At 40.5% G+C, this 25,411-nt stretch overlaps 1 protein-coding gene across 11 annotated transcripts in view; it reads right to left on the bottom strand.

Annotated features, from left to right (window-relative positions):
• MCF2L (MCF.2 cell line derived transforming sequence like) overlaps nucleotides 1-25,411 on the bottom strand; it is a 266,639-nt gene that overhangs the window by 202,383 nt on the left and 38,845 nt on the right. The window contains exon 1 of one of the 11 annotated variants that reach the window (XM_073350221.1): nucleotides 6,294-6,478. The exons of the other annotated variants lie outside the window; for them this stretch is intronic. Within the exon in view, the coding sequence (XP_073206322.1) occupies nucleotides 6,294-6,345 (52 nt within the window). The 5' untranslated portion in view covers nucleotides 6,346-6,478. Of the gene's footprint in view, nucleotides 1-6,293; nucleotides 6,479-25,411 lie in introns of those variants that run through there. 11 annotated transcript variants of the gene reach the window in all.

The raw sequence follows: 25,411 nt of genomic DNA, 5'->3' as shown, positions 1-25,411 counted from the left end.
GAGCAGCTCAAAGTCTAGTGTTTTCAAATAAACTGATTTAAGAGAAAACGATGTTACTGAAGCAGAGAAATAGATAGGATTATCTTTTAGATCAAAGTGGAAATCAAGCACTGTATAATTTGGGGGGGGGGGAAGGACAGGGAGATTCTAGAGTTGAAGCTTAACACTGAACATTTAATTCAATGGGCCCAGATATTAAGCTCTTAGGAATCATTATGTGTTGGTTTACTTTTTTTTTTTTTTTTTTTTTTTATTTAAAACCTGTGATTGAGCAGACTGAAATAACGGAAACCCATAATTCTTCCAAAGGAAAATGGAAAAACATTGTCAATGGATTTTAAGTAGCATAAATACCTTTCTATCTTGCTAATCTCAACACTGACATTAACAGAAAATGGTTGGCCAGGTTGCTGATGCACAAGCGTTGAGAGTTAAGGAGAGAAAGGACTATGACACCAACAAGATTAATGGAAGCAGTCTCTGCTTGGCTATGGAACTCCCTCATGTAAACGCTAAGAAGGGTCACTAAAACTTGTTGTCTTCCTGACAAGACACAAGAGCCTTATGTTTGGCACACGTTTCCCGCCATAGCAGCAGGGCGCTCAGGCACTATAGTGCTGAGTACAGTAGAAGTACCAAGAAGAGAGAGAGAGAGGAGTTACCTACCAAACAGGTTTTGCAAGAGTGTTACACTGCCCAGAATATAGTTTGAAATTGGATTTGAAAAGCAGCCAGCGAGAGAGAGTGTGGCATGGGTTAAAGGATTGTACTACATGGAGAAGACATGACACTGGCTGGGATATGATACTAATCAAAATAAGGGACTTCGCCCACTCCGGAAGTCAGACAGGGCTGTTTACAGTAATTTAATGTTTTTAAACGTAAAGAATTTAGCTTGGTGAGTGTTATTTCTAGAATCAGACAAGTTTATTACTCTGCTTCATTTCAGTTTAGTTTGATTCTCTCTAATTTCTACTGTAAATAATCCTCCCTTTAAATTAATCGGGATATGAACAGTTGTTGGGTGGAGGGAGAGAAAAATTGCTGATGAGAGGTGGGTGAGGAATAAAAAGACACCAACTTGCACTGTCAGTCATAGGTGTGGAAGCAAGGCTCACTACAAGAAGTGCTGTAATACAGTGACTGCAACAAGAATGGAGCACAGTGAAAGCCCCAAAACTAAAAGGTGATTGTGTTTAGGTGCTCTATGGTAACAACGCTGTTCAGTGACACCAATCATCTTAGCATGTTTTACTTTCGTACTCTTCAAATCTTATTTTACTCCAGGTACAACATTTAAATAAGAAATCAGGCTACTGACAGAAAAAAGAGTTAGACTGTGATCCTCAAAAGTGTGTACTCTTACATTAAATGTTATCATGTAATTATTTGAGGAAGACATTCTGCTAGGAAGCGGTCTATCAATCTCTCCCTGCACCTTAGAAATATTACTGTCTGGCCTAGGTTATTTGGATTATTCGGATCTCTCCATACTCACACTGGCTAGTGCCAGCCTCCATATACAATAACACAGTTGATGTTGGATATCACAAAACCCTTGTTCCTGACTTTGTACTCAGGCCAAAACTCATTCCTGATTCCGTCTTTCCCAAAGTCTAAATTCAGTCACTTTCCACAAGACCCACCAATGACGGATCCACTTAACAGCATCCAAGTTGTCTTAAAAGCAGATTTTACTGGCACAATAGGATGAGACAAAAGAAATCATGAACTAAAAACAAATAAAAAACACACTTGCCAGACAGATTCTATGAAGCAGGCTCAAATCTCCCATTAAAATGTCTGGTTTCAGATACCTGAAAATCTTGTATAGAAAAGTCTTCAGTCTGATTCAGCAACAACAAAATTGTATGTGTCTATTCCATCGCACTATGTCACATGTCCCATTCTGAACTATTCCTACCTTTAGCTCTCTTTGGCTTGTCAGTTTAAGCTAATGACGCCTTTAAGAGAATGTTGCTAGTGTAACTTACACTTTTTGCCCAGGGCTTGAAGATTACGCTTTCCTACAGATATTCTCTGTTATCTGATATGCATATTCTCTTTATCATCAGATTCCGCTCTTAAGGTAGCCTTTTTTATATATCTACCAGTGGACTTTTGTCACCTGCCCAATCTGAAGGGCTAAAAGAGGGTTTAAAGCCCTCTTCGCTAGGTTGGCAAGTCTGTGCATGAAGATGCTCTTTTCCCTCTTGGTCTTGTGACCCCATTTCTTCTCAGCAGACCTTCTTCCTGGAATAGCATCCCATGGTTGAGGAAGCTGAAACCCTCCCATAGACACCATCCGTGCAGCCATGCATTCATCTCCAGGATGAGCACATCCCTGCCTGGGCCCTGACTCTCTGCCGGGGGCCTGGATGAGAACACAAATTGCACTCCGACCCCTTCACCCTTGCACTCAGAAGCCAGTAGTTACTGCTGATCTGCTCAGGGTCAGACCTGGCATTAGTGCCCACATGAGTGAGCAGCATGGGGTAGTGATCATAAGGATGGATGAGCCATGGCAACCTTTCTGTAATGTCTTGGATGCAGGCTCCAGGCATGCAGCGCACTTCCTGGGACATCACATCAGGCTGGCAGATGGATGCCTCCATTCTCCTCAGAAGGAGTCACCAATCACCAGCACTCTGTCTCCTCCCCTTGGGTGCAGCTGCCATCAGCCTCTCAGTTATGGGGGCAAATGGCTCCTCCTCCTCAGCTACTGGGTCTGCTCCTCACCTCCTGTTGCCAGTATGGCATACGGTTCTTCACCTTGATGGAGAGGGGACCTGAGTGGGGGTGGAGAACTGTCTATTGCTTGAGGTGAACCGCAGCTGATTTCCTCCTCGCAAAGCAGACAGTTCTCCTTCCTCCTCTGGTGCTGCTGTAGTTATCCATAGTCAGCTAGTACTCTCCATCCCACATGTCTCCATGTGTGTCCTGTTTATGAAGTCCTCGGGCTCCCAGATGCCACATAGATGAGCCAGCTCTTCCTGCAGCTCTCTTGCCTGCTTCCACCAACCAGGCACTTCTCACACCCGGTGGTTTCCCCTGCCTAGCTTTCATTGACAGGGATATGCAGGCCGCATTCCCAGCAAGTCAGACCTGGCCTCTGTGGAAGTCTCCAGGGTCAGGATGCCTGGCAGGGTACCCCCACAAGTGCAAGCAATTCTTAAGGTATGTTTAACACTGTGAGCTGGAGGTATAAATTTCAGCTTGGATAAATGTATGTGCACTGGGTTTGATAGAGCTAACTTGCTAAAAGTGTAGCTGTTGCGGGTGCAGGCAGCTGGCTGGGGTAGCCACCTGAGTGAGTACCTAGGGTCCTGGGCAGGACTGTACTCGGGGTGGCTAGCCAATCCTACCACCTGCACTACTGCAGCAACACTAGTAATTTTAGCATTTTACCTCAACCAAAGCTAGCATCGTATGTCTCCCCATGCTCGAAATTACACCTCCAGCTTGAAGTGTAGATGTTCCCTTACCTTACACCACAAAAAGACCACCCCATATCTGCAAAATTTCACAACTCCCTCACCCTTTGGGACATGATGCCATCTAACACGATACTTTCACTTGCCCTTCATTAAACCCACAGATTACATTCATCTCCCACCTCACTGCTGACAATCCCCAGGGAAAGAAGACCCCTGTGCCCTGCTACTGACACAACCTACACAACACAGTGCTGAAATAAGGCATACTGGATCTCTCAAGATACACTTCCATCTCTTTCTTTTGATCACACACATAGGGGGTCAGACAGAGGGCCTTACATTCCCCCCGCCGATTGCTTCATATCACAGTTACAGCTCTTCCAAGCTGCTCCAGCTAATCCCTCCACTGTTCAATACACTTGCACTTATCATGGTGAACGCAGCTGGAGTGGACACACAAATTCCCAGTGACTACTTCCAGCTCCAGGGGGGCAGAGTTACAGTTACGTGGGTATGCACCATAACTTTAGATTTCCTGGTTTACAGAAGTTTGAGTTTTGCTGAACTTGACTTCCTGAAAGGGTGTGAGACACTACTGTGCAACCTTAACTCTGCAGTAATGAAGTTTTTTTTGGTCAGTGAAGAGAGGTGGTAGTGGAAGTCATGTGAGTAGACGGCTTTACTCAAGGAGCACAATGTGAAAATAGGAGGTGGCCAACAGAGCCCTTTGAGAAGACTACAATAAATCAGTCTTAAGGAAAAAAATAAAAAGGGGATGGGAAAAAAAATTAAAGCTCAGTTTAAATAGTACTACAACTGAAGTAAGGTTACCTATAAATGCAATCTCATGGAAGGCAGAAAAGAGGATGCAGGGGTATTTTTTGCTAAGACTGTTCCTAGATACTAGTGATTGGCACTTTAGAAATGGAGAGAGAGAGAAGACAGACAGACACAGACAGCGCACACAAGTACAGCTAAATCATATAACCATGCAGATGTCACTCTATTTAAAGTATCACCCCATTTTGAGATAGATATACATTTGCATAAATTATTAGCAATACAAGTCAGTGCCTGCCCCAGTGGGAGAAATTAGGGCTGGGAGCTGTTTGCACTCTTGTAGGTTAGGATGCACACAGCTGGATGGTTCGGAGATGTGCCCAGGCTGCCCAGCACCCAGCCTGCAGACTCATAATAAAGTTCAGGAAGAAAAACCTCCCATACAAGTCACAAGTCTATTACCTATATTGATATACATTGGGCATCACTGATCTAAGGTGTGCTTTATAGCTGGTCATACCCGAGACAAAAGTATAGCCACAACTGAGAGGGAAAGAAACATTTTTAATATAGGAATTATTTAAGCTAACAGTTTGGTTACTGCATAGCATCTTATGCGATTAGATGACTAGTACACAAAAATAAGGTCACCGGCTTTGTGTTTTATAAAAAACCACACTAAATTAAGAGAGGCATTAAAAAAAGAAATACCTGTGAATTTGAGAGAGACCCCAATGTTTCTGAACAGAGAAAGGATAAAGATATCTGGTGGAAACAGGCATGTGAGAAGCAATGTAAGTAGAAAACAACGAGTACAATGACCTTTTCTTATAATGTAATGTTTTGTGCTCATCTTAAACTCTTTTTCCCTTAAAATACCTTTTATTAAACGAGCACTCCCTCTAGTCAACAACATTGATGCAGCTCATCTGTATGTTTCAAATTTGGTATTTAATCTCTTCATTGGAAAATGGCATCAGCCATCTTGAAAATTATCTCCTACTATCAGATTAAAAATGAAAAGGACAGTATGCAAGAATGAAAAATACTATATTCATGCTTTGGGAATGAGAGTGTTGTTCATCCCAAGAAAATAAATCCTCCAAATTTCAATATCTGCAAGGAATGATACTTTGAAATTTCTGTACTAAGAACCCACCAGTACGCTTTGGACGACAAGGAGATGCAAAACTTGCAAAATCTGCCTAAGAATAACTAGCAAAAGAAAATATTTTCAAAGGATGTAAAAAATATTTCCCTGCACTGTCAAGATAAGCATTAGATCCATTATGCAAAGGTGTATGCTGTAGATTCTATAATGTGTTCACATTTCTGCAATTGCCCATGAAAGTTCTCCCGGACCTCAATCCAACCACAGATAAAAACATTATATGCTGCTACTCAGTTCTAAAATATTTAAATTTTCAGAAACCTTTAAATACTAAGCAATTGTCAGAAATCATACTAATCTTTTTATAATCCTAAAACCATTTACAGATATTTGCTGCAGGTTTTATTCCTATTTAGATGCACCACTGAATTTCCTATGACTAGTGGAGTCATGACTTCATCCTCCTGGAAGTGCAACTTAGAACTACCTAAAATAGAGGTTGCTGTGCCTTAGATTTTCATTAATTCACATATCTGCTTTTTTAAAGCCTGCTTTACAGCTCCCCTGCCCACTCTGTAGCTGCAGCTGGGTCTGAACCGCAAAAGACTCCAGACTGGTTTATACTAATTGACTGTGCTAGCAGTTATTTAAGAATAACTTAAATAAGTTATTTAAGAATCAATTCAAAAGGATCTTTCTAAACCTGGCTTCATTAATTTCCAATAACTAAAACCTTTCTAAACATAATGAAATGTTACTAAAAATAGTGAGTGTCAACGTAAACGCGAGATACTCTTATGTGAATAACAAAAGATTTTCTCTCTCTAACACAGCTGAACATAAAGAAAGCTATTCAAGTCACAGGGATTTACTAAAAAAAACCCACACACACAAAAAAACCCCACACCTATAAATTCATTGACAGCATCAACAAAACATTATTTCAGACCAGCAGCTCCTCCTACCAGTGCACTGGAAAACCGCATTTAATCTCTGCACCAATTCTTCTAGGGCCATTTCTTCAATTCTCAGCAAACATATTCTCTGGTAAAACAAAAAAGATCCACAGCAAACATGTTTCCCTCTGCTCCAGAAATAAAAAAACTACAGCAGTGCTTCACAGCCCTGCATTTCAATTACTCCACACAGATCCCCTATCAGCACAAAAGGAGGTGTGAGTGCACATTCCCCCCCTGCAATGCATAGGCTTGGCGGATGCTGCTCCAAGCCGGAGTCATGAATGTTAATTACCTCAGGATCACAAACTTCTCTCCTCTGTGCACTGGTTTGTCTGCAGCATCACTATTACATGTCAAAATTAATATGAAGCACTGATGAGACAGTAGCACAAATCTCTATATCAGACTGAAGCAAGCACTGGGGAGAGCTGCACTGAAGCAACAGCATATTTTGGTAACAGCAAGCCGTACGAGCTTAAGCAATTCAGCAAACCTGAACAAAGCAGTATCCTCTTTCTTAGGAGAGCATTAGTCTTTATTTTACCCTCTTGCCAATTCAACTGCTATATAGGAAAATTCACTCATTGCAGACAGAGGGGCAATACAATTTTACTATCCTCCACAATAGATTTACATTCTTCTAGTTATATTTAACACATTACTTTTTGCGTTTGTGCCCGATATCCTCAGTGTTTGCTTTAAAAAAAATCCCCAATGATATCAGAACCATTTTCAAGATAGTTTGGAGGAGCTTAGCTGTTAAAATCCTGTCCAATAACAGCCCATTTATCCTCTACATCTCTGTTTTCAAGAATCCAAAATGTCTGACTTTATGGCACTGGATTCATAGACATTAGATATGGACAAGATCTAAGTCACCTAGTCCATTACACTATCTCCATATGGTTGTTCCCTGAAGTTAATTTTCAGTGCTTGTATCCAATCTTCTTTTTAAAGTCATAAGCAATGACTTCCACTACTTCCCTTGGGAGACTATTCCACAGTCTAATAAATCTCACTGTCAGGATGCTTGCTTTTGCTGATATTCAGCTAAACTGGCTCCTTACTTTCATCCTATTAATTGCAGTTATACTGCCTTGTGCCATCCCAAGTATTTGATGCTTTTCTTTGGTGCTTGTCTAATCAAGTTACTTATTTACCACAGGAAGATGAAAGGAGTCAACATGTGTTCAGTTATGATGTAACTGAACTTAATAAACGGATAATGGGTAGCTATAAAGGGCTAGAGCAAGGTTGCTTTTGGAATGTGCAGCACAGTATTTCACATATGTACATTTCTTAAAGAGATTGCTGATCTAATGGTGCATTTGAATATTTATCAGCCTTTTCTTAACTGTTCATTTCCAACCAACTGCTGTTTCCACTCCCAAATTGTACATTCCTCAGCATATGCACACACACTGTAGCAACCTTAACTTTTACTCATATTTTTCAGTCTATTGCCTTTTATAAATTATTATTAAAACTACTGGCCCAATGTAGAACTTAAGATCTCCAGGGAGTTCCTGGCTTGATCTTTCTCTCTAGTCCTGGGACCTCCAGTTCCTATTGCCTTGTCACTGCTCTGTGACACATCGGAATTGTTTGCAAGGCTCCCATTTCTCCTTGCCCTGCATAAGCATTATAAAGCCCTCGGGTGTTGTAAGATACCTGTCAGTGTGCCAAATCCTGATCCTGCTCAAGAGAGACTCTTTGTGGCTGCATAGGGTATAAATACCTCTCCACTCTTCTGGTCAACAGGAAGGGCAATGCAGTGACCCTGTCCTGACCTGGCTCCAAGTTCTTCCTCCCTTCCTGTCCATCCCCATAAACTTTGCATTTTCTCCTACCAGCTGTCAGGGAGCACTTAAAGGGGCAATGCCCCTTTTCTTCCAGCTAGCCGGATAAAGATAGACTTGCATAAAGGTTGCAGTAGAAACATTTCTCCTCCACTTCTTCTTGCCCTGCATATAAAGCCCTAAGGATACTTAAGATATGTCAGTGTGCCAAATTATAACCAAATTTTGTAAATAAGTATTTTAAAAACAATAAACTTATGTCCTAGATTTTAATGTTATTTAAAATATGTAAAGTTTGAAGTTTTACAATCAAGCTTATTTCTTTAAAGGGTAGGTGGACCTAAAACTTTAGATACTTGGAAAATAAGCTTTTTAAAAAGATTAACTACAAGCAGCTACAATAATTATAAAAGGAGATGTAGCTGTGTGGAAAATTTGAAGAAATAGTAATAAGCAACTTTTGAGCTACAGACAATAAGACTACAATCATGACATATCTCAAAATTGTGTTTATAGACTTATATTTTCCTGACAGAGAAAAGATATTCCATTTCATTTCAAGTTACAATATACTGTACTGGTTTTACAATAAAACTTCTGTATTACCCTGGTCTTTCTTATCTTTGATCTATTCTAGAAATGATAGGTAGATCTGTAAGAAACCGTCCCCAATTCTGATCATGAAATTAGCCTGTTTCTTCTAAACCCCAATATGCCACCAAGGGGCATCTTTCTCCTCTGAAATTTTGCCCAGAGCATACCCTGATGCTATTCAAAGGTGCGAGGACAGCTTTATAGTATGGGAAGGTCAGGTCTACTTACCCAGAAGACACCCAAAATTTGATTTTTTTTTTTAAATTGTGCAGAGATTTCTCTTTAGCAGTTGAGCAAATCTGGCATTTTTCAGTCGAAAACAATATTGCTAACCGAGGTAATTTGGCTGGGTACGGAATAGCTAAAACTAATGCTTATAATATAACAGGATTTCAACCTTAACTGTAAAAAGACTAGATTGTGTATAATGGGATTCAATCTACTATTGAGAAAACAAAAAAACCAATTGAACATATGCAGCCACTATTTTACTTTATAAAACGTAAGGATGAGACAGCACATTCTTAGAGCACCGACTCCTAAGAACATAAGAATGGCCATACTGGGTCAGACCAATGGTCCATCCAGCCCAGTATTCGGTCTTCTGACAGAGGCCAATGCCAGGTGCTTCAGAAGGAATGAACAGAACAGGCGAGGGATCCATCCCCAGTTGTCTGCTCTCAGCTTCTGGCAGCTTTCCTCTTAAGCTAATAGGAGTCTGGGTTGCAGAAGGAATGCAAAATAAGGCCCTTAGCGTGCGTCAAGTCAACATTACAATTTATATTGCACAGCAAGTTTTTCAGTCTACAAACACCTATTTTAGGTGTCCTTATGGTGAAATCTACTAAACTGAAATGGTCTCCCAAGGGAAGCGAGAGATGCCTGATCACCTGAACTTTTTAAAACTGGGGCAAAAGTGCTGGAGAATATCCTGAAGTGAGCAATTCTGCATTGACAATGAGAAATGCTAGATTACCTACTAGCACTTCTCCCAATTTTTCTGATACATTTCAATGGAAGTTTGCTTTGTAATAATAGGACGTGCTTTACCAGAGCTATGTTGCTTCTTTCACATTCACACATGCCTGCAGTTTAAAGAAAGTCTGTATAACTGTATTGGTTCTTGAAGAAAAAGCAGGTGACTGTCATACCAGATTTTTGAACTAATACATCATGCTTAATGCACTCTCAGCTGGATATCCACTTTTTAGGATGGATTTATATAAAGAAAAAAAATAGAATATCATTTCCATATTATTTTTTTTCACTGAAACCAATCCTGCTTTTATTGATGTCAAAGGGAGCTTTGCTTTTCATTGGGCCAGGATCAGCCCCATTGTACTAGTCTAGTTCCTAGGCATACTTTGACACGGGACACCTTAGGGGGAGTTACTTCACCGCCCTGTGCCTTAGTTTACCCACCTAGGAAAAGGAAACAATAATACCTTCTTTTTATAAAGTCTGAGATGTATGGATCAAAAGTGCTATGCAAGAGCACAATATTATTAGATCCTAATATCTGCATATGTAAAAACATGAAATATTAAATATAAGGCTTTCAATAATTAAAGTGGTAAAGATCTGGCTTAAATATACATACAGCAAGGACATCCAGAATTAAAGCTGTTAATGCATCCTCCTTGAACTCAACCGACTGCCTAGATATTGCCATTCATGTGATCCTCTATAAACCGTAAGAAGTAGAACAAACAGTGACCTTATTCTCACAAGAGTGCAAATGTCCAGCTTTTTGCTGTATCTCAAAACCTTCATGTAATTTTAACTACTTTTTTTAATGATTTGTTTTCTCTCAAATTTCTGCTTCTAAAATAATAAGTAAAGAACAAACATTCATTTTTGTAAAGGACTGTTTTATTTAGCACAAGCAAAGTGCTAAATAAACTTAATTTCAACACCACCATGCAGCTGGCTAAAAGAAAATGGTCCTTTCTAGAAAAAGACATGGATCCCTGTGGTGACTAATCAGTACAAAGGTGAGTAGGGCACGGAGTAATAAAATGAATTGAAAAGAGATACTCCTCAATGTATCAGGTCTTTCTCTGCAGTCATATGGATTTTTCCTTATTTAGATATTAATTTCTGCAAAGTTTAACAGCATATAGTAATTCCAAGTTTAAATAGGCCTACAACATCTCAATTTGTTTTGTATTCTTTGGGTTTATTTATTCAAACAGATTAACTTTATTCCCTTTATCGAGTTTTTGTAGCAAGATTTTATATGATAAATACTGTGTGTATAAAGCTTGTCGTATGATAAATATTTCATATATCTGACATCCATTTAAGAACGTACCCTGGCAAGGGAAAGAAGATCCATAGTAAGAGGATGATTCTATAACAGTTCTATTTCTGAGTTTATTGGGTAATGACTTAGAGCACAACACACCCGCAGCTTGTCTGTTAACATCTGAAGTTTGTTTTGAAACAGGATGTGCCATGGAACACCATGTCCAAGAAATCCTCTGTGAGGATTTCCAGATTTCAGGAGATCAGATGGACTTGTTGACTCCTGCTAGTAAAATACAAAAAGGAATAGGAAATCATAGTTTGTACTGAACAGTGAAGGCCACCCAGAGATTACACCATTTCCTGGGCAGCAAGAAATGCAAGATACACACACGATTTCACAACCATTTAGAGGCGCTGAGTGTGCTGTTTCAGCAGTGGCTCTCGCTTATGTTGTCTGCCCTCAGCTTACAAGTTATTTTTTAACTCTCTACGGAGTCAGTAAATATAATGGGCCTGATGCTCCACTGCTGCCATGCATCCTGTGAAATTGTTTCCACTTGTGCAAAATGAGTAGTAGAGAATATTGATTCATTAGCATTTTTTACTCGCATTCTTCAGCGGGTCTCATTTTAAATCAAAATTTGGGGGTCTGTGTAGGAAAGCTTAATGAGCAGTTCTACTTTGAAAAGTGGCACTGGGGGATTCCACGTTCTCAATGATTTCAGATCAAATGTACTGTTTTCAAGTTTAAAATTATTGTTTTAAAAAACAGACAGCTTTGCAAACTCGGCCCAGGCTATGAGAGCTTAGCGGGATCCTTTCCAGCCTATACATCATCACTAGTGAGAAAGGTTCAACAATTCCTATGCAAGACTATATTACAGCAGGGAGATTGAGCTCAAACTGCCGTGCTACACAAGAAAATGCCAGTTACATGAAGTGCACTGCAGTATATGCCCTTCATTCGCTGTTAGCTGGTAAGCGTGGATAGAAAACATTGTTATCTAGTCTACATTCCCATTTCCTACATGCTCAGGGAAAACAACAAAATAAGCAAGGAATAAAAAAAATATTGCTGATCTTAATGAGATCAGTCATCTTAGAGGGCTACATGAATGCAACACCTGACCCAATTTCTGCAGGTCTGCACTGACTTTTCTTAAAGCTATGTTGAGCTTCAAAGCAGCAAGAGAATTCGTTTTTCCTAACACCACCTACTTTGTATTTTGGTTCACATTTTGTTCATAAAAACAGGATTCGGCATCCATTATAATGCAGTTTTACTCCTTAGAGCTGAAAATGGGCTGAGGGGAAACAAACAATTCAGTTTGGTTAACTAGTTTTCCATCTGGCTTTGCACTGGCTTACTCAAGAAGCAGCACAGTAGCTCGCATAATTTATAGAAATTTAGTAGTATTGGTACATTTTCAAGAGCCCCGTCAGCGATAGATTAGTCTTATAAACTTTTCTTTACTACTGTTCTTTCCTATTACACCCATACACTATTTAATTCAATTTGTAATTATAGCTTTGCTTACGTGTCTGTAGATCATGTGCAAATGCAGGCATGTTACTATCAAGGTTCCTTCCCCACTCTGAACTCTAGGGTACAGATGTGGGGACCTACATGAAAGACCCCCTAAGCTTATTCTTACCAGCTTAGGTTAAAAACTTCCCCAACGTACAAACTTTGCCTTGTCCTGGAACCCTATGCTGCCACCACCAAGCGTGTTAAACAAAGAACAGAGAAAGAGCCCACTTGGAGATGTCTTCCCGCCAAAATATCCCCCCAACCCCTATACACCCCCTTTCCTGGGGAAGGCTTGATAAAAATCCTCACCAATTGGTACAGGTGAACACAGACCCAAACCCTTGGATCTTAAGAACAATGAAAAGTCAATCTGGCTCTTAAAAGAAGAATTTTAATTAAAGAAAAGGTAAAAGAATCCCCTCTGTAAAATCAGGATGGTAAATACCTTACAGGGTAATCAGATTCAAAACAGAGAATCCCTCTAGGCAAAACCTTATGTTACAAAAAGACAAAAAAATGAATATACATTCCATTCAGCACGGCGTATTTTACCAGCCATTAAACAAAAGGAAATCGAACGCATTTTCTAGCTAGATTACTTACTAACTTAACAGAGTTTGAGACTGCATTCCTGATTTGTTCCCAGCAAAAGCATCACACAGACAGACAGACCCTCTGTTTCCCCCCTTCCAGCTTTGAAAGTATCTTGTCTCCTGATTGGTCATTTTGGTCAGGTGCCAGCGAGGTTATCTTAGCTTCTTAACCCTTCACAGGTGAAAGGGTTTTGTCTCTGGCCAGGAGGGATTTTATAGCACTGTATACAGAAAGGTGGTTACCCTTCCCTTTATTTTTATGACAGTTACCTCTTCCTAATTTTCACATGGTTCCAGGCAATGAGTGACATCTGTTTCAAAGACTCTTGCACAATCAGGAATACCTGAAGTTTTCTACTAGTAAGAAGCCTTCACCTGAATTCAGGTAGAACATGGAAAACCTGTAAAATGTTTGGCCACCATTATGTACATCAGAACATCTATAGCTGTATTATATGGATCCCTCAAAGGTTTTACACTTCAATCATTATCTTTAAAAGCACATCAGCTTGGTCACTTAGCAGATACTGGTTTTTTTGGGAGACCACTGAAGAATAAACAATCTATTCCAGCACTTTGGGCTGATGAACCTGGAATACACTGTAGCAGATGTCCTTGGCATCCATGTTGATGGTGCTAGACACACTGATCTTTTAGTGGCCCCTACCAAATAATTCACAGCATGGCATCAACAGTTTCAGAAAGACTGTACAGCCATGCTTCCTTGGTGGGAGGAAAGGAGTGACACTGTATAGAGTATGAGCGACCATTTATATTATCAATACCAATATTACAAAATTACAATGAATCTTATACAAGATACATCATGTAAGGTATCAGTGGAAAAGTTATGATTGGCTAAATATGATAAGCTTGTGTATATGTATCTATTATCTTTGTATCATGAGTTATACATATATGTTATATTGATCTCAAACTTGTGCTGTACATCTCGATAACACCCCCAGGCATATTGGCATTAGCACTATCCAGCCTGCTTGATGGCCCATCAAAGACCATCAGTTGTATAATTAACCCTTTGAGAGAAGCCAGGGGCTACCCCCGAGTCAGCAGGACAATGTAGTGACATGCCTATGGACAGGGGACTCCAAATAATTTTCCATGTGCATGTGCTGTGAGCTTGTGTTTGGCACAAAGGATGTACAAGCCACATGACTGAATATAGAAAGGCAGCGGCATCACCTCCATTTTGTCTTCAGTCCTGCTTCTCACCTCTGGAGCAACTTCTCTACAAACTGAAGCTTTAAACAAAGGGCCTAATGACTCATTAAAGCTATGGATGTGTTCCAGAGGGATTTTTACAAGCCAGCAAACTCACCAATGCTGTTAATAACCTGATATATGTATTCTGAAGTTACATATCAGGATTGTTTTGACCATGTAACAATTCTCATTCTTTTCTTATAAACCTTTGGTTTTAGATACTAAAGGATTGGCTGGCAGGGTGGTATTTCGGGTAAAATCCAAACTAGTATTGACCTGGTAATGGTGCTGGCCTTTTGGGGTTCAGAAGAACATTTTGTCCAATGAATAGAGCTTTAAGTAACTTCTAATTTTATTGGACCTATTTGCTGATTGGGAGCCTGAGATTGGAATGCAATAAGGGGGCTGTGAGATTTCTTTTCTCTTCTTTTTTAAATTTAGCTTCTAGATAACAAACGTGAGGGATCAGGAGTACAGTTTGTGTCTGGTTGGTGAATTAAACTACAGTGTTAACCACCAGTATTTGGGGGAAACCGGCTCTCCTTTTTGCAGCCTTCGCTGACCTTGGCATTTTTAGCGTGGGCTACCCTAGGCACCTCGGGTCACACAAGGTACTATGACTGTGAACCCAGCTGTTCATGAATAAAGAGCTTTGAATAGGAATAAAATCATAACCACAATATATCTAAAGACTTAGGTAAAATCCTGGTGCCAATGAAGTCAATAGGAGTTTTGCCCTAACTCTAATAAGGACAGGATTTCACCCTCCATCTGCTCTGTAGGTAAGCTCTCTCACATCTGACCGTATCTCGGTACTTATATGACCCCTATCACAACAGTATCTTGATTCTTCACAAGCATTCATTTAAACAGGCAGCAAAATCTCTGTGAGGTAGAGAAGTACTATCATCCTCATTTTGCAGATGGTGAATAGAGGTACAGAGTGTAGGTGGCTTGCCCCAGGTCACGCAGGAAGAATATGGCAGAGCAGGGAACAGAAACCAGATTTCCTAAATCATAATTAAGATTTTTAGCTACAATCCCATGTTCCCATCCTTATATTTGGATTGTCTGAGGAAACGTAGGAAATACCAATTTTTTTTGCTCTGCATTCAGAACACCAAGATTTCTCACTGACAAAAAGATAAGAGAATAAAGAATAGGAACAGTTGCATGCCCTACAGCACTAGCAGCTAAGCAATGGGATGGATAAGTTCTGTGTTTTTATACAAGGTTTTGCTTCTCTCTTCACACTGACTTGAGGAATCAACAAGAGCCAACACCTTATCCTCAACTGGGTGGCATCTGCTCTCCACAGGTTTTGCTGGACTCAGTGATCCTGCATCATAAAGCTCTGATTTCATCTATGGTTAGCAAGACAATTCCACCACTTCCACTTGTATCATAGCCTAGCCATAGTAATTCACGCTTTAATCTCCTCCAGGCTGGACTGTCTGTAACTCACTCTTCCTCAGCCTAGACAAGGACACTGCAGCTGGTACACAACACAGCAGTCCATCCTCTAAACGGAGCGAGCTGAAGAGAGTATATTTCATTGGCAGTCACAACTTGTATGGAGAGCCAGTGCATTACCAGATCCAATTCTAAGTTCTGATATGGATATGCCAAGCCCTTACCTTGATATCCCCACATTATCTCAGTGACAACCTCTTGTTCCAGGGCCACCATGGCAGCTGCAATTACCCAGCACACTGTGTTTGAAAGAGCTCAGGTGTAGACTCCAGGAAGCCATCAACAACAGGCCCAAGGTTCTAGAACACTTTCCCAAGGAAATCAGAAAGAGCCCTTCACTATCTTAATATCATGCTGTCAGACTCATTGTTTCATCACAGCATTCCCCAGAGAATCAGCGCAAAAGAAATTAAAATCAAAAGGACAGATCTCCTTTGTTTTGTTTTTATACATGATCTTTGTACAGCACCTAAATTACAGGAACTTCAAATATGCAAAGGTAGAAATGCGGATATATACAAATGAATCGTTATTTAAAAGCCACTGACCAAGTAGGGGCAATATCCTTGCAGGACCTACATTTGCTGACCCTCAAATGTAAATGCAACAGTTGTACTGCTACCACTTGAACTGAGGAACCACCTCCATTATCTGTCAGCAGTAGCAGCACGTAGGTCCTCTTTACAGGCTTCTATCTACTTCCAAGAGAGAATATCAAGTATTCCCCACACTTAAACCAAGTATTCAGCTTCAAAAAAGTCACAACAAAGATGTTCTAACTAGAGCCCAAGTCCAGAACCTAATTTCCCCAGAGTTCAAGGTAGCCTGGACTCAAGTGCTCCAGTTTATGCCTATCTTTAGAAGTGATAATGTTTTCTCCAGTAAATACTAAGTTGCATCAGACTTCATGAAAAGGATTCAAATCAGAAATTAGGGTTTAGGTATTATTGTTATTCAGTATATAAATTGCAGTAACACCTAAAAGCAACTGTCAGAGTTGATAGCCCCACTGATAGGTGTGACAGATATGGCATTTTCCTGCAATATCTTGGACAAAACTTATTGAATTAAATATTTTAGGAATTCATTGCATTAAAATGCAAATGTTGATGTATTATTGTGGGATTGTATGCAAATTCTCCAGGGAGGAGACCTGACTAATCTAAACCTTGGGAAGTGTTAGGAGCTTCAAAGAACTCTTTGAAACAATGTCAACTTTTCAAGTAAAGTGGATTTCCTAGGAAATACCTGGAGAAGGGAATGCAGATGCCTCACCTTGGACACAAGATTTTGAAGCTACACCTTGAAGAGAAACCCGCGGTCTCTAAGAATCAAGGACCCAAACGGTATGAAGGAGAATATTAGACTCATAGGGGTGCTTGTTCTGAGCTATACATTTATGACCACAGGGAAAAAAACCCTTGCTGGTGTTTGAAGAACCTACACCTGCTAGAGTCCTTTTTGGAGTTGGGGTGATCTCTGGTAAGTTTATTAGTTTGTCTGTAGGTTCTTTTATGGTTTTTAGTAGGTTCTCTCTGTAATACTTTTACCTTAAGACTAACTGTGCCTGCTTAGAAAAAGCTGTGTAGCAACTTATAACTTTAGGCACTTAGGTTGTTTATAGCCTTTGAAAAAGGAAGGCAAACCAGGCTTGCTGAGACAGTCTGATTTGCTGGGGAATCAGCAACACAGACAACAACTATGAAGCCTGGAAATGCCCTGCTCAGGAGGGGGAGAAACATGCATCCGCCAAGAGAGGTGATGGCTGGAGAGCCAGAAACCTGAGAGTGAATGGCCATAGTGGACCAGATAGAGGGGGAATACAGGTGCAGTTACCCTGAACTGTGACAATAGGCTCTGTACACATGTAATAAACTGCGAAGTGTCAGGAATCCATCCTGCTGCAAAATGAACAAGAGACCCTCAGATCTACTTATCAAGGTGCAGTATGTAATGGCAAACCTATATTAGCTGCCAGTAGTAGCAGCAGCAATGGACAAAGCTATGATTAATATAAAATATTATTTACATTTGTCTTAACATATAAATTAAAATAAGGTACAATTTTGTAAACAGAGACATTAACTATCCAATGGAATAACCTATCTAGGGACTTAGTGGATTCTCCATCACTTGTAGTCTTTAAAGGAGATCCTGTCTTGATTTAAAAACATATATTCTATGATATTAAACAGAAATTACAGGCTTGATGCAGAAATTACTGGACAAGGTTCTTTTCTCTTTGTTACGCAGGAGGTTAGGAGTAGATGAACTTAGTGGTTCAATCTGGCCTTAAAAAAAATCTATGAAATTATATAAGAAACATAAGACATAAGGCATAAGCTGCTTTCAAAGAAATAAAAGGCTCAAGCCTAGATTGAAATTTACTTTGAGCAGCCCTGTCATAGGTACTTACATGGTTCCCATTAACACGGTATCTGAATGCTTCACAATCTTTAACATATTTATCCTCAAAACACCTGCATGAGAACAAAGTAGTACTGCCACCCCCATTTTACTGATGGGAAACTGAGGCACAAATTGACCAACTGACTTGCCTATGGTAACATGGGAGTCTGTGGTCCCATGGCACCTGGGTCTCGCGAGTCCCATGTTAGAGCCTAAACCACTGGACTATCCTTGCTCTTCCTATAGCATGTTTTACAACACAAGCTCCAGCACGTCTTAGTCAACATCAATATTTGTCCCTAACCCTAGGGTGGGAAAAGATCACACCGTGAAAGATACAAGCTTCCAGATATTTTAAAACTACATTTGTGGTATAATATGGTTTGGTACATTTCTAACCATTTTATCCTTCTTTAGGCACCAGCTCTTCCTTTCTGGAACTGGTTTTTCCCCTTGATTTTTCTGAATGACTAAATTCTCTCGGCATTGAGCCCAGTTTGTCTTTATTATGCAAAGAATCTGGGGTGCTATTTTGAAACAAGGATCATAAACAGAGATGGTAATAGTCTAGTTTTGGCAATACCCCAGCTCTTTACAAGGACAAAGATGTCCCTGGATCCACAGCTTAGATGAATAGGGAGATTTTTACATTTTACAAGTTGCTATCCTGCTTCTAGGACTAAGAGGAAATAAATTAAAAGATATTAAAAAACCCCCAGCTCTGCATTTCAAACACCAAACAGCAGACCACTGCATTAGCAAAATTAATACAGGAGCACAGAGTAAACAAGACTCCAGATTTGCCCAAATAATACAAACCCAACATTTACTACACTGTTGTATTTTAACTTTTATCACAGTATTTTATATGTGCAATAGAAAATACCCACAAACCATACACTTATTAATTCCTAGTGCCCACTATGAAAATGTGCCCATCCACCTACTAGCTGCATTTTCAAGGATGGTCCCAGCAGGCCTGCTTCCCCTCTGATGTCATCTGAGGCCTCTCTCCTGCAAGCACGCACAGAGGAGTCTCTCACTTCACTCTCTTCCCCATGAGCAATGGGAGGAAGAGGCAGGAACTCCAGGCAGGTAACCAGAGCCCTGGGGAAAAGAAGCAAAATCCCATGCAACACCCAGACTGGGACAGTGAGATCTCTGCCTGGGGACCCATTAACTTGGTCATTGGGGGGGTAGGAGGAAAGGGAATGAGGCCTCAACGTGTAACTATCACCCTACCAATTTCAAAGGGAAATAGGAATCTAAGAGTACTCCCATGAAATTCCCATCTGACTCAGTACAAACAGATGCTATCACCATTGCTCCTGAGATCTCCTTCAACACATATGATGTCCCAGGAGAGGAGCTGTACACCACAAGTGGAAGAGTGTGACGCTCCCCCAGGATATCTAGACAAATTAGAGGATTGGGCCAAAAGAAATCTGATGAGGTTCAACAAGGACAAAGTGCAGAGTCCTGCACTTAGGACTGAAGAATCCCATGCACCGCTACAGACTAGGGACCGAATGGCTAGGCAGCAGTCCTGCAGAAAAGGACCTGGGGGTTACAGTGGACAAGAAGGTGGATATGAGTCAACAGTGTGCTCTTGTTGCCAAGAAGGCCAATGGCATTTTGGGATGTATAAGTAGGGGCATTGCCAGCAGATCGAGGATGTGATCGTTCCCCTCTATTCGACATTGGTGAGGCCTCATCTGGAGTACTGTGTCCAGTTTTGAGCCCCACACTACAAGGAGGATGTGGAAAAATTGGAAAACGTCCAGCGGAGGGCAACAAAAATGATTAGGGGACTGGAACACATGACTTATGAGGAGAGGCTGAGGGAACTGGGATTGTTTAGTCTGTGGAAGAGAAGAGTGAGGGGGGATTTGATAGCTGCTTTCAACTACCTGAAAGGGGGTTCCAAAGAGGATGGATCTAGACTGTTCTCAGTGGTAGCAGATGACAGAACGAGGAGTAATGGGGGGAGGTTTAGGTTGGATATTAGGAAAACCTTTTTCCACTAAGAGGGTGGTGAAACGCTGGAATGCGTTACCTAGGGAGGTGGTGGAATCTCCTTCCTTAGAAGTTTAAGCTCAGGCTTGACAAAGCCCTGGCTGGGATGATTTAGTTTGGGATTGGTCCTGCTTTGAGCAGGGGGTTGGACTAGATGACCTCCTGAGGTCCCTTCCAACCCTGATATTCTAGGATAGCCAACAGCCCTTATCATGAACGAGTCTTGTCTCCGTCTGTGATGGATCAGTTCCCTGAAACCAACAGCCTCTGGACAGCAGAAGCTCTACCTTCCAGGCCCTCTCAGGCCTCGCGCTCTCTCCCCAGGTGGCGGCAATAGGCACATGGCACCCCTCAACCCCTTGGAGTGTTCCCTGCAATGTCCAGTCCCTTATCCACTGAATGCTCACAGAACTACCAGGCCTGATATTCTCAAAGGAACAGAACATACCAGCTTGTCAGATACAACTCAGGACGAGCACTTTGCTGAACACCACTGTTCTTAATTATATTTATAGTGAAAACAAGAATAAAATTTATCAAAGATTAAAGAATCAAGTGATAATGAGTAAGAATATTGGAAACAAATGTTTACATATAAAATGAAATCATAAGTCAGTTTCTAGAGACTAAAATTACTCTAGAAACAAGAGACTAAACAAATTGTTCACTTGTCTAAAGTTTATCACCCAAAGTCCTCTTCAACCAAGCCTGGTTGAGGCACCTTTGTCCATGAAGCAAAAGCTCTGTCCTTTTATCTCAAAGAAAACTCCCTACCACCTTTCACTTAATCTCCCAAATATAGCAGAGCAAATCTTTGAAGCGCAGCCACCAGATAGGGTTCCCCCTCTGCTTTTCTCTCTTCCTGTTCAATTTTTTTCTCTGAAGTCCTCACAAACCTCCTTTTGCGGTGAGTGAGTGGTGAGAGGTGTCCCATTGCGAATGGGACAACACTCAGTTTATATGTGAAGATTTGATTATTCATCTGTCAGTTATCTGATAGAAAACCTGTTTTTCACCTTTGCTGGTGACTAATAACTTGATACAGATTTTAGGAATAGGTTTTCAACACACACACACACACACACCCCTTTTTATATCGTAGCTGTGCATACATTTCACAGTTACATTGATGACCAGTGTGACTCTGGCTTTCATGAGAGACCACATGACATTCTTTGGAGAACCAGAATGTACACACCAGAATCAGGACATTCCTGTAACCTCTTTACGTCTCCTTAATAGTTGGCATTAAGAGGTTCTTAGGTCACAGAGAGAGAACCCCCCCCAATCTTTTTCTCACACCCACAACGGTATGCAACTCTCGGGCACAGATTGTGAAGACAAACACCACTCCATGTCACAGTAGGCTCAGTTTCTGTTCCACACACATGCTTTTCTCCAAGAATACTGCAATAATTCCCCTGTGTCTTTGGAGATGGTTTGTGATGAGAGTACTGTACCTTTCTCTTCCCTCTCATCGTGGAGAGAGGAGTGGTAGGAAGCTTTGCCTGCAGTCCCACAATCAATGGGAAGGATTTCTCCAGCGAGCCCAACCATAAACGCACAAGTAACTTTGGGCACCCACCTCATCTTCTGCGGACAGAATGTCACAGGAACAGGCTTTTAAAATGCTTGAATGCTGCCCCTTAGCTCAATTAATAGCAAACCATGAACTTACTAGGGTGGGAGCTGTGCTTCCTTCCTTGAAAATGCCTTTATATATATTAGGAAAACAATACCTCCCTTGAAACCCAAAGATGGGGAGCACATGTGTGGCAGGGGAAGAGACTAGCTATACCCAGAAGAATATGGAAGATCAACTGCCATCACGCTGATTTCCCCCCCCCCCCCCCGAAAACTTCACAAGGTGAAATGTTCTTGGGGGAATGGGTGCTGGAGGGAAATTGTGCTCTAATCACTAAATAATGCTTGCTTCCTCCACGATTTAAGTAACAGAGTTTCAGGAGACAGAACTTCTTGTGTAAAAGAATAGTCTCCATTAATAAAATGTGCTGAAAGATCTTTTGAGCAATAACCTCAAAAAACAGTGATTATTTGTTCAAGCTTTCCATCCATTCTCCCTTGACTTAGCATTTTATAGTTAAAATAACTAAATTAAGCCAAAAAACATGCCATTTGCCCTTACTGATAATAGTTTTATTTTTAAATGAAGACAGTCAAGGTTATTAGGCATTTAAATTAACCAACCTTGAAAGTTGTTTGTTTTGGGGGTTTTTTTAAGCCAAACCTTTCAAGGATTCCTAAGAAATACTGGACTTTAAAACCGGTCTTTTCTGGGGAGTTAAATTTGGATGGAAGGAGAAAAGTGTCTATTTTACTGCACATCTCATGGTAAAACATACTAGTTCAAGAACACTATTTGCTTTAATACTGCCCATTCACTAATCTAGTGATCTGCATATTAAAGAGCCAGGCTAATTCTATAACGAGCTTGACAAATGACCCTTTAATGAAATGTGAGAGACTTAATTAACTTACAGTTGATTTTACATACAACAGTCATTTTAAAAGAATTTCTAAGAGAAGAAGAGGACACTACTGGTACCACATCAATTTGACTGCACAGCAGACAACTTGACTATATGCCATAGGAAAAAAAAAAGATTTTTTTCTTCTTCTTCCACTCACACAAAATGTCACTTAATTTTAAACTTTCTTTTCTAGTATACGTCTTTCAGTTCGTTTGGTTTTCTTCAAAGTCTGTAAGTCAATACATCGGTATTTTAAAGTAAAAGAAAAATAGGTCAGCCAACAAGAAAATTACAGTAGTCAGTGTTGTGTAACCTACATGCTTGCATTGCATTAGTGGTGTAAATAAGGGAAGAAACAGTGGGTAGATTATAGAGTTTTTGTTTTGGGGTCTCTAGGAGTATGTTTGCACTGCAGCTGGGAATGTGCCTCCCAGCCAGGGTCGACAGACACATGCTAAAAATTGCAGTGTGCACATTGTTGTATGGATGGCATCTCAGGCTAGCCACCTGAGTGTGGAACCAGGGGCTGGGGCAGGCTTGTACTTGGGCAGCTAGCCCTTGCTGCTGCCTCAGTTGCAACATCCACACTGCTATTTTCAGCATGCTAGCTCAAGCACAGCTAGTGTGTGTGTCTACCCAGGCTTGGAGGTACAGGCCCAGCTATAGCGTAGACATACCTGGTACAGACTTGCTAGAACTGGGCAAAGTGACTGTCAAAAGGAGGCAGAAACATCCACAAGGATGGCAACCACCAAACAATGAAACGATCAAGGAAGCTTTCATTGTGGGCAAACAAACAGACAGGCAGGGGACACTCCTAATTACCATCTGAAACTGAGACAACTGGAGCTCAGTGAGGAAGAGGCTATAAATAGGGGAAGCTGGAGACAGCCTGGTGTAACTCAGCAGCTGAACCACGCAGAAATAAGACTGAAGCGTCCCCTGCAAGGTCAGGGTCTCAAAGAACTGTGCCCATCCATCTGGGTCCAGATGGTGTTCTTCCTATCTTACTAGGAGCCAGAGGAGACACAGAGTCACCAATGGTTATGAGAGTTTAAGACTGCTGCTGAAGGGACGCTGTGGAGTTAGAAGACAACAAGGAACTACCACCCACTCCACCTGTAAAAAACTGAAAGGACGTATACACATTTTAAATTTCACACCTTGCAAGAAGGGCTGAGGACTCTCCCCCAGGAGAAAGTTAGAGGGAAGCATATGTATAAGTGGGTACAAGGTACATATTTCTTCAATATTTTGTAATAGCATCAAGCGTGGAAATTTGGATGAGAAACACCAAAGGGCTACCACATCAGAGTTCTTTGTGAGACATATTCACAACCAATGTAAATATTGTTTGTAGATTTTCTAAATTTAATAAACAGAAAAGAGAAAAAAAGAGAAGAGAAAAATTGTATATCACTCTCTCAGAAGTGTAATCCTGTATAATGCTAAATCTTTGTCCTGAAAGGTCTTGTGCTTCAGCAGAAGAGTAAGCTGAAGTGTAGGAAAGTGGAAGTAATTGGATAAATAGATCTCAGCTCCCCAGCCTGCTTCTTTGGCCTTAAATATTGAAGTTAGCATCTATTTTATTATTTTCTTAATTATGATTGATGTAACGTACATGAGGAAAACTAGCAAAACCATGGCTTTTATTTTATTTATATTTCAGAGTTCTGAATGGTTATACATTGGGGTCATTACAAGTACGGCTTCATAGAAACAGTCAAAATATATTTCAGTAGGACTTCTGGGTCAAGTAGTCATAAAATCAAGACATATTATAATTGAACAAGCATGGCAAATAAGTTATTTAGGTGATGAGTGTTACAAAATCCAGACCTTTTGGCTAAAATAATTTGCTATAATTAAATAATTCTACACAAGCAAACAGCAAATAGGCAAAGACCCTTAACTGAAGAGAGAATCAATCAACTAGATAAATTACATGCAACACAGAGGGGACACTGATCCTCACTCCTTTTAACATAAAAAGGATGCCTAACAACAAAAATATTTGCTTTACTTGAAGTCTACACAAGATGGTCTGGAAACATTTTGATTTAATATCCAAAATTTTCTACCAATTCTGGATGCCTCAAAACAAGAGCTGATTTTTTGAGGGTGGCTTGTTGAGTATTGTCTGAAAAATCAGGGTCCTTCACAGTTTAATGAGATGACAGCTTCTTCCTTTCTGAAAGTGTGCGCTTTGCTAATGTTTACAAACAGAACATTTTAATCAAGCAGCACCCAGACCACCACCACGGAGGTGTATGTAGTTGGTCTCTGACTGCTACCACTGGATCAGCTGGTTTAAACACAACCTCTCACTGGTTGTGGCCATTCTTTAGAGTGCTTCCTATTTGTTTGACCAGAAGAAACTGAAAACACACACCCCTTTGTCAGTAACTGGTCCATGTTTTAGTGCTTGTACAGCCTCTTGCATAATGGGGTTCAGATCCTGATCAAGGTCTCAGTCCTACTGCAGTATATTAATTAAATTAACACTCAGCATTACAAGAATCACTTCACGATGTTCTCTCTTCAAAGATGGCCAACAGCATGACCACAATAATGGTTATACCATCAACTGCTCTTTCATTTTCTGTGTTTTTGATAACAAAATGTTTGACATTTATCTGTTATATGGAGTTTCCATCCATTTATTTTCTTGTACAACACTTTCATTAAATAAAGGAACATTAATTCCCAGGTGGGTTATAGTTGGTTGCTATTTATGAGAGAA

This window comes from Lepidochelys kempii, chromosome 1 (genome assembly GCF_965140265.1).
Source record: "Lepidochelys kempii isolate rLepKem1 chromosome 1, rLepKem1.hap2, whole genome shotgun sequence".
NCBI lineage: Eukaryota > Metazoa > Chordata > Testudines > Cheloniidae > Lepidochelys > Lepidochelys kempii.
This window is presented reverse-complemented; position numbering and strand designations above follow the sequence as displayed.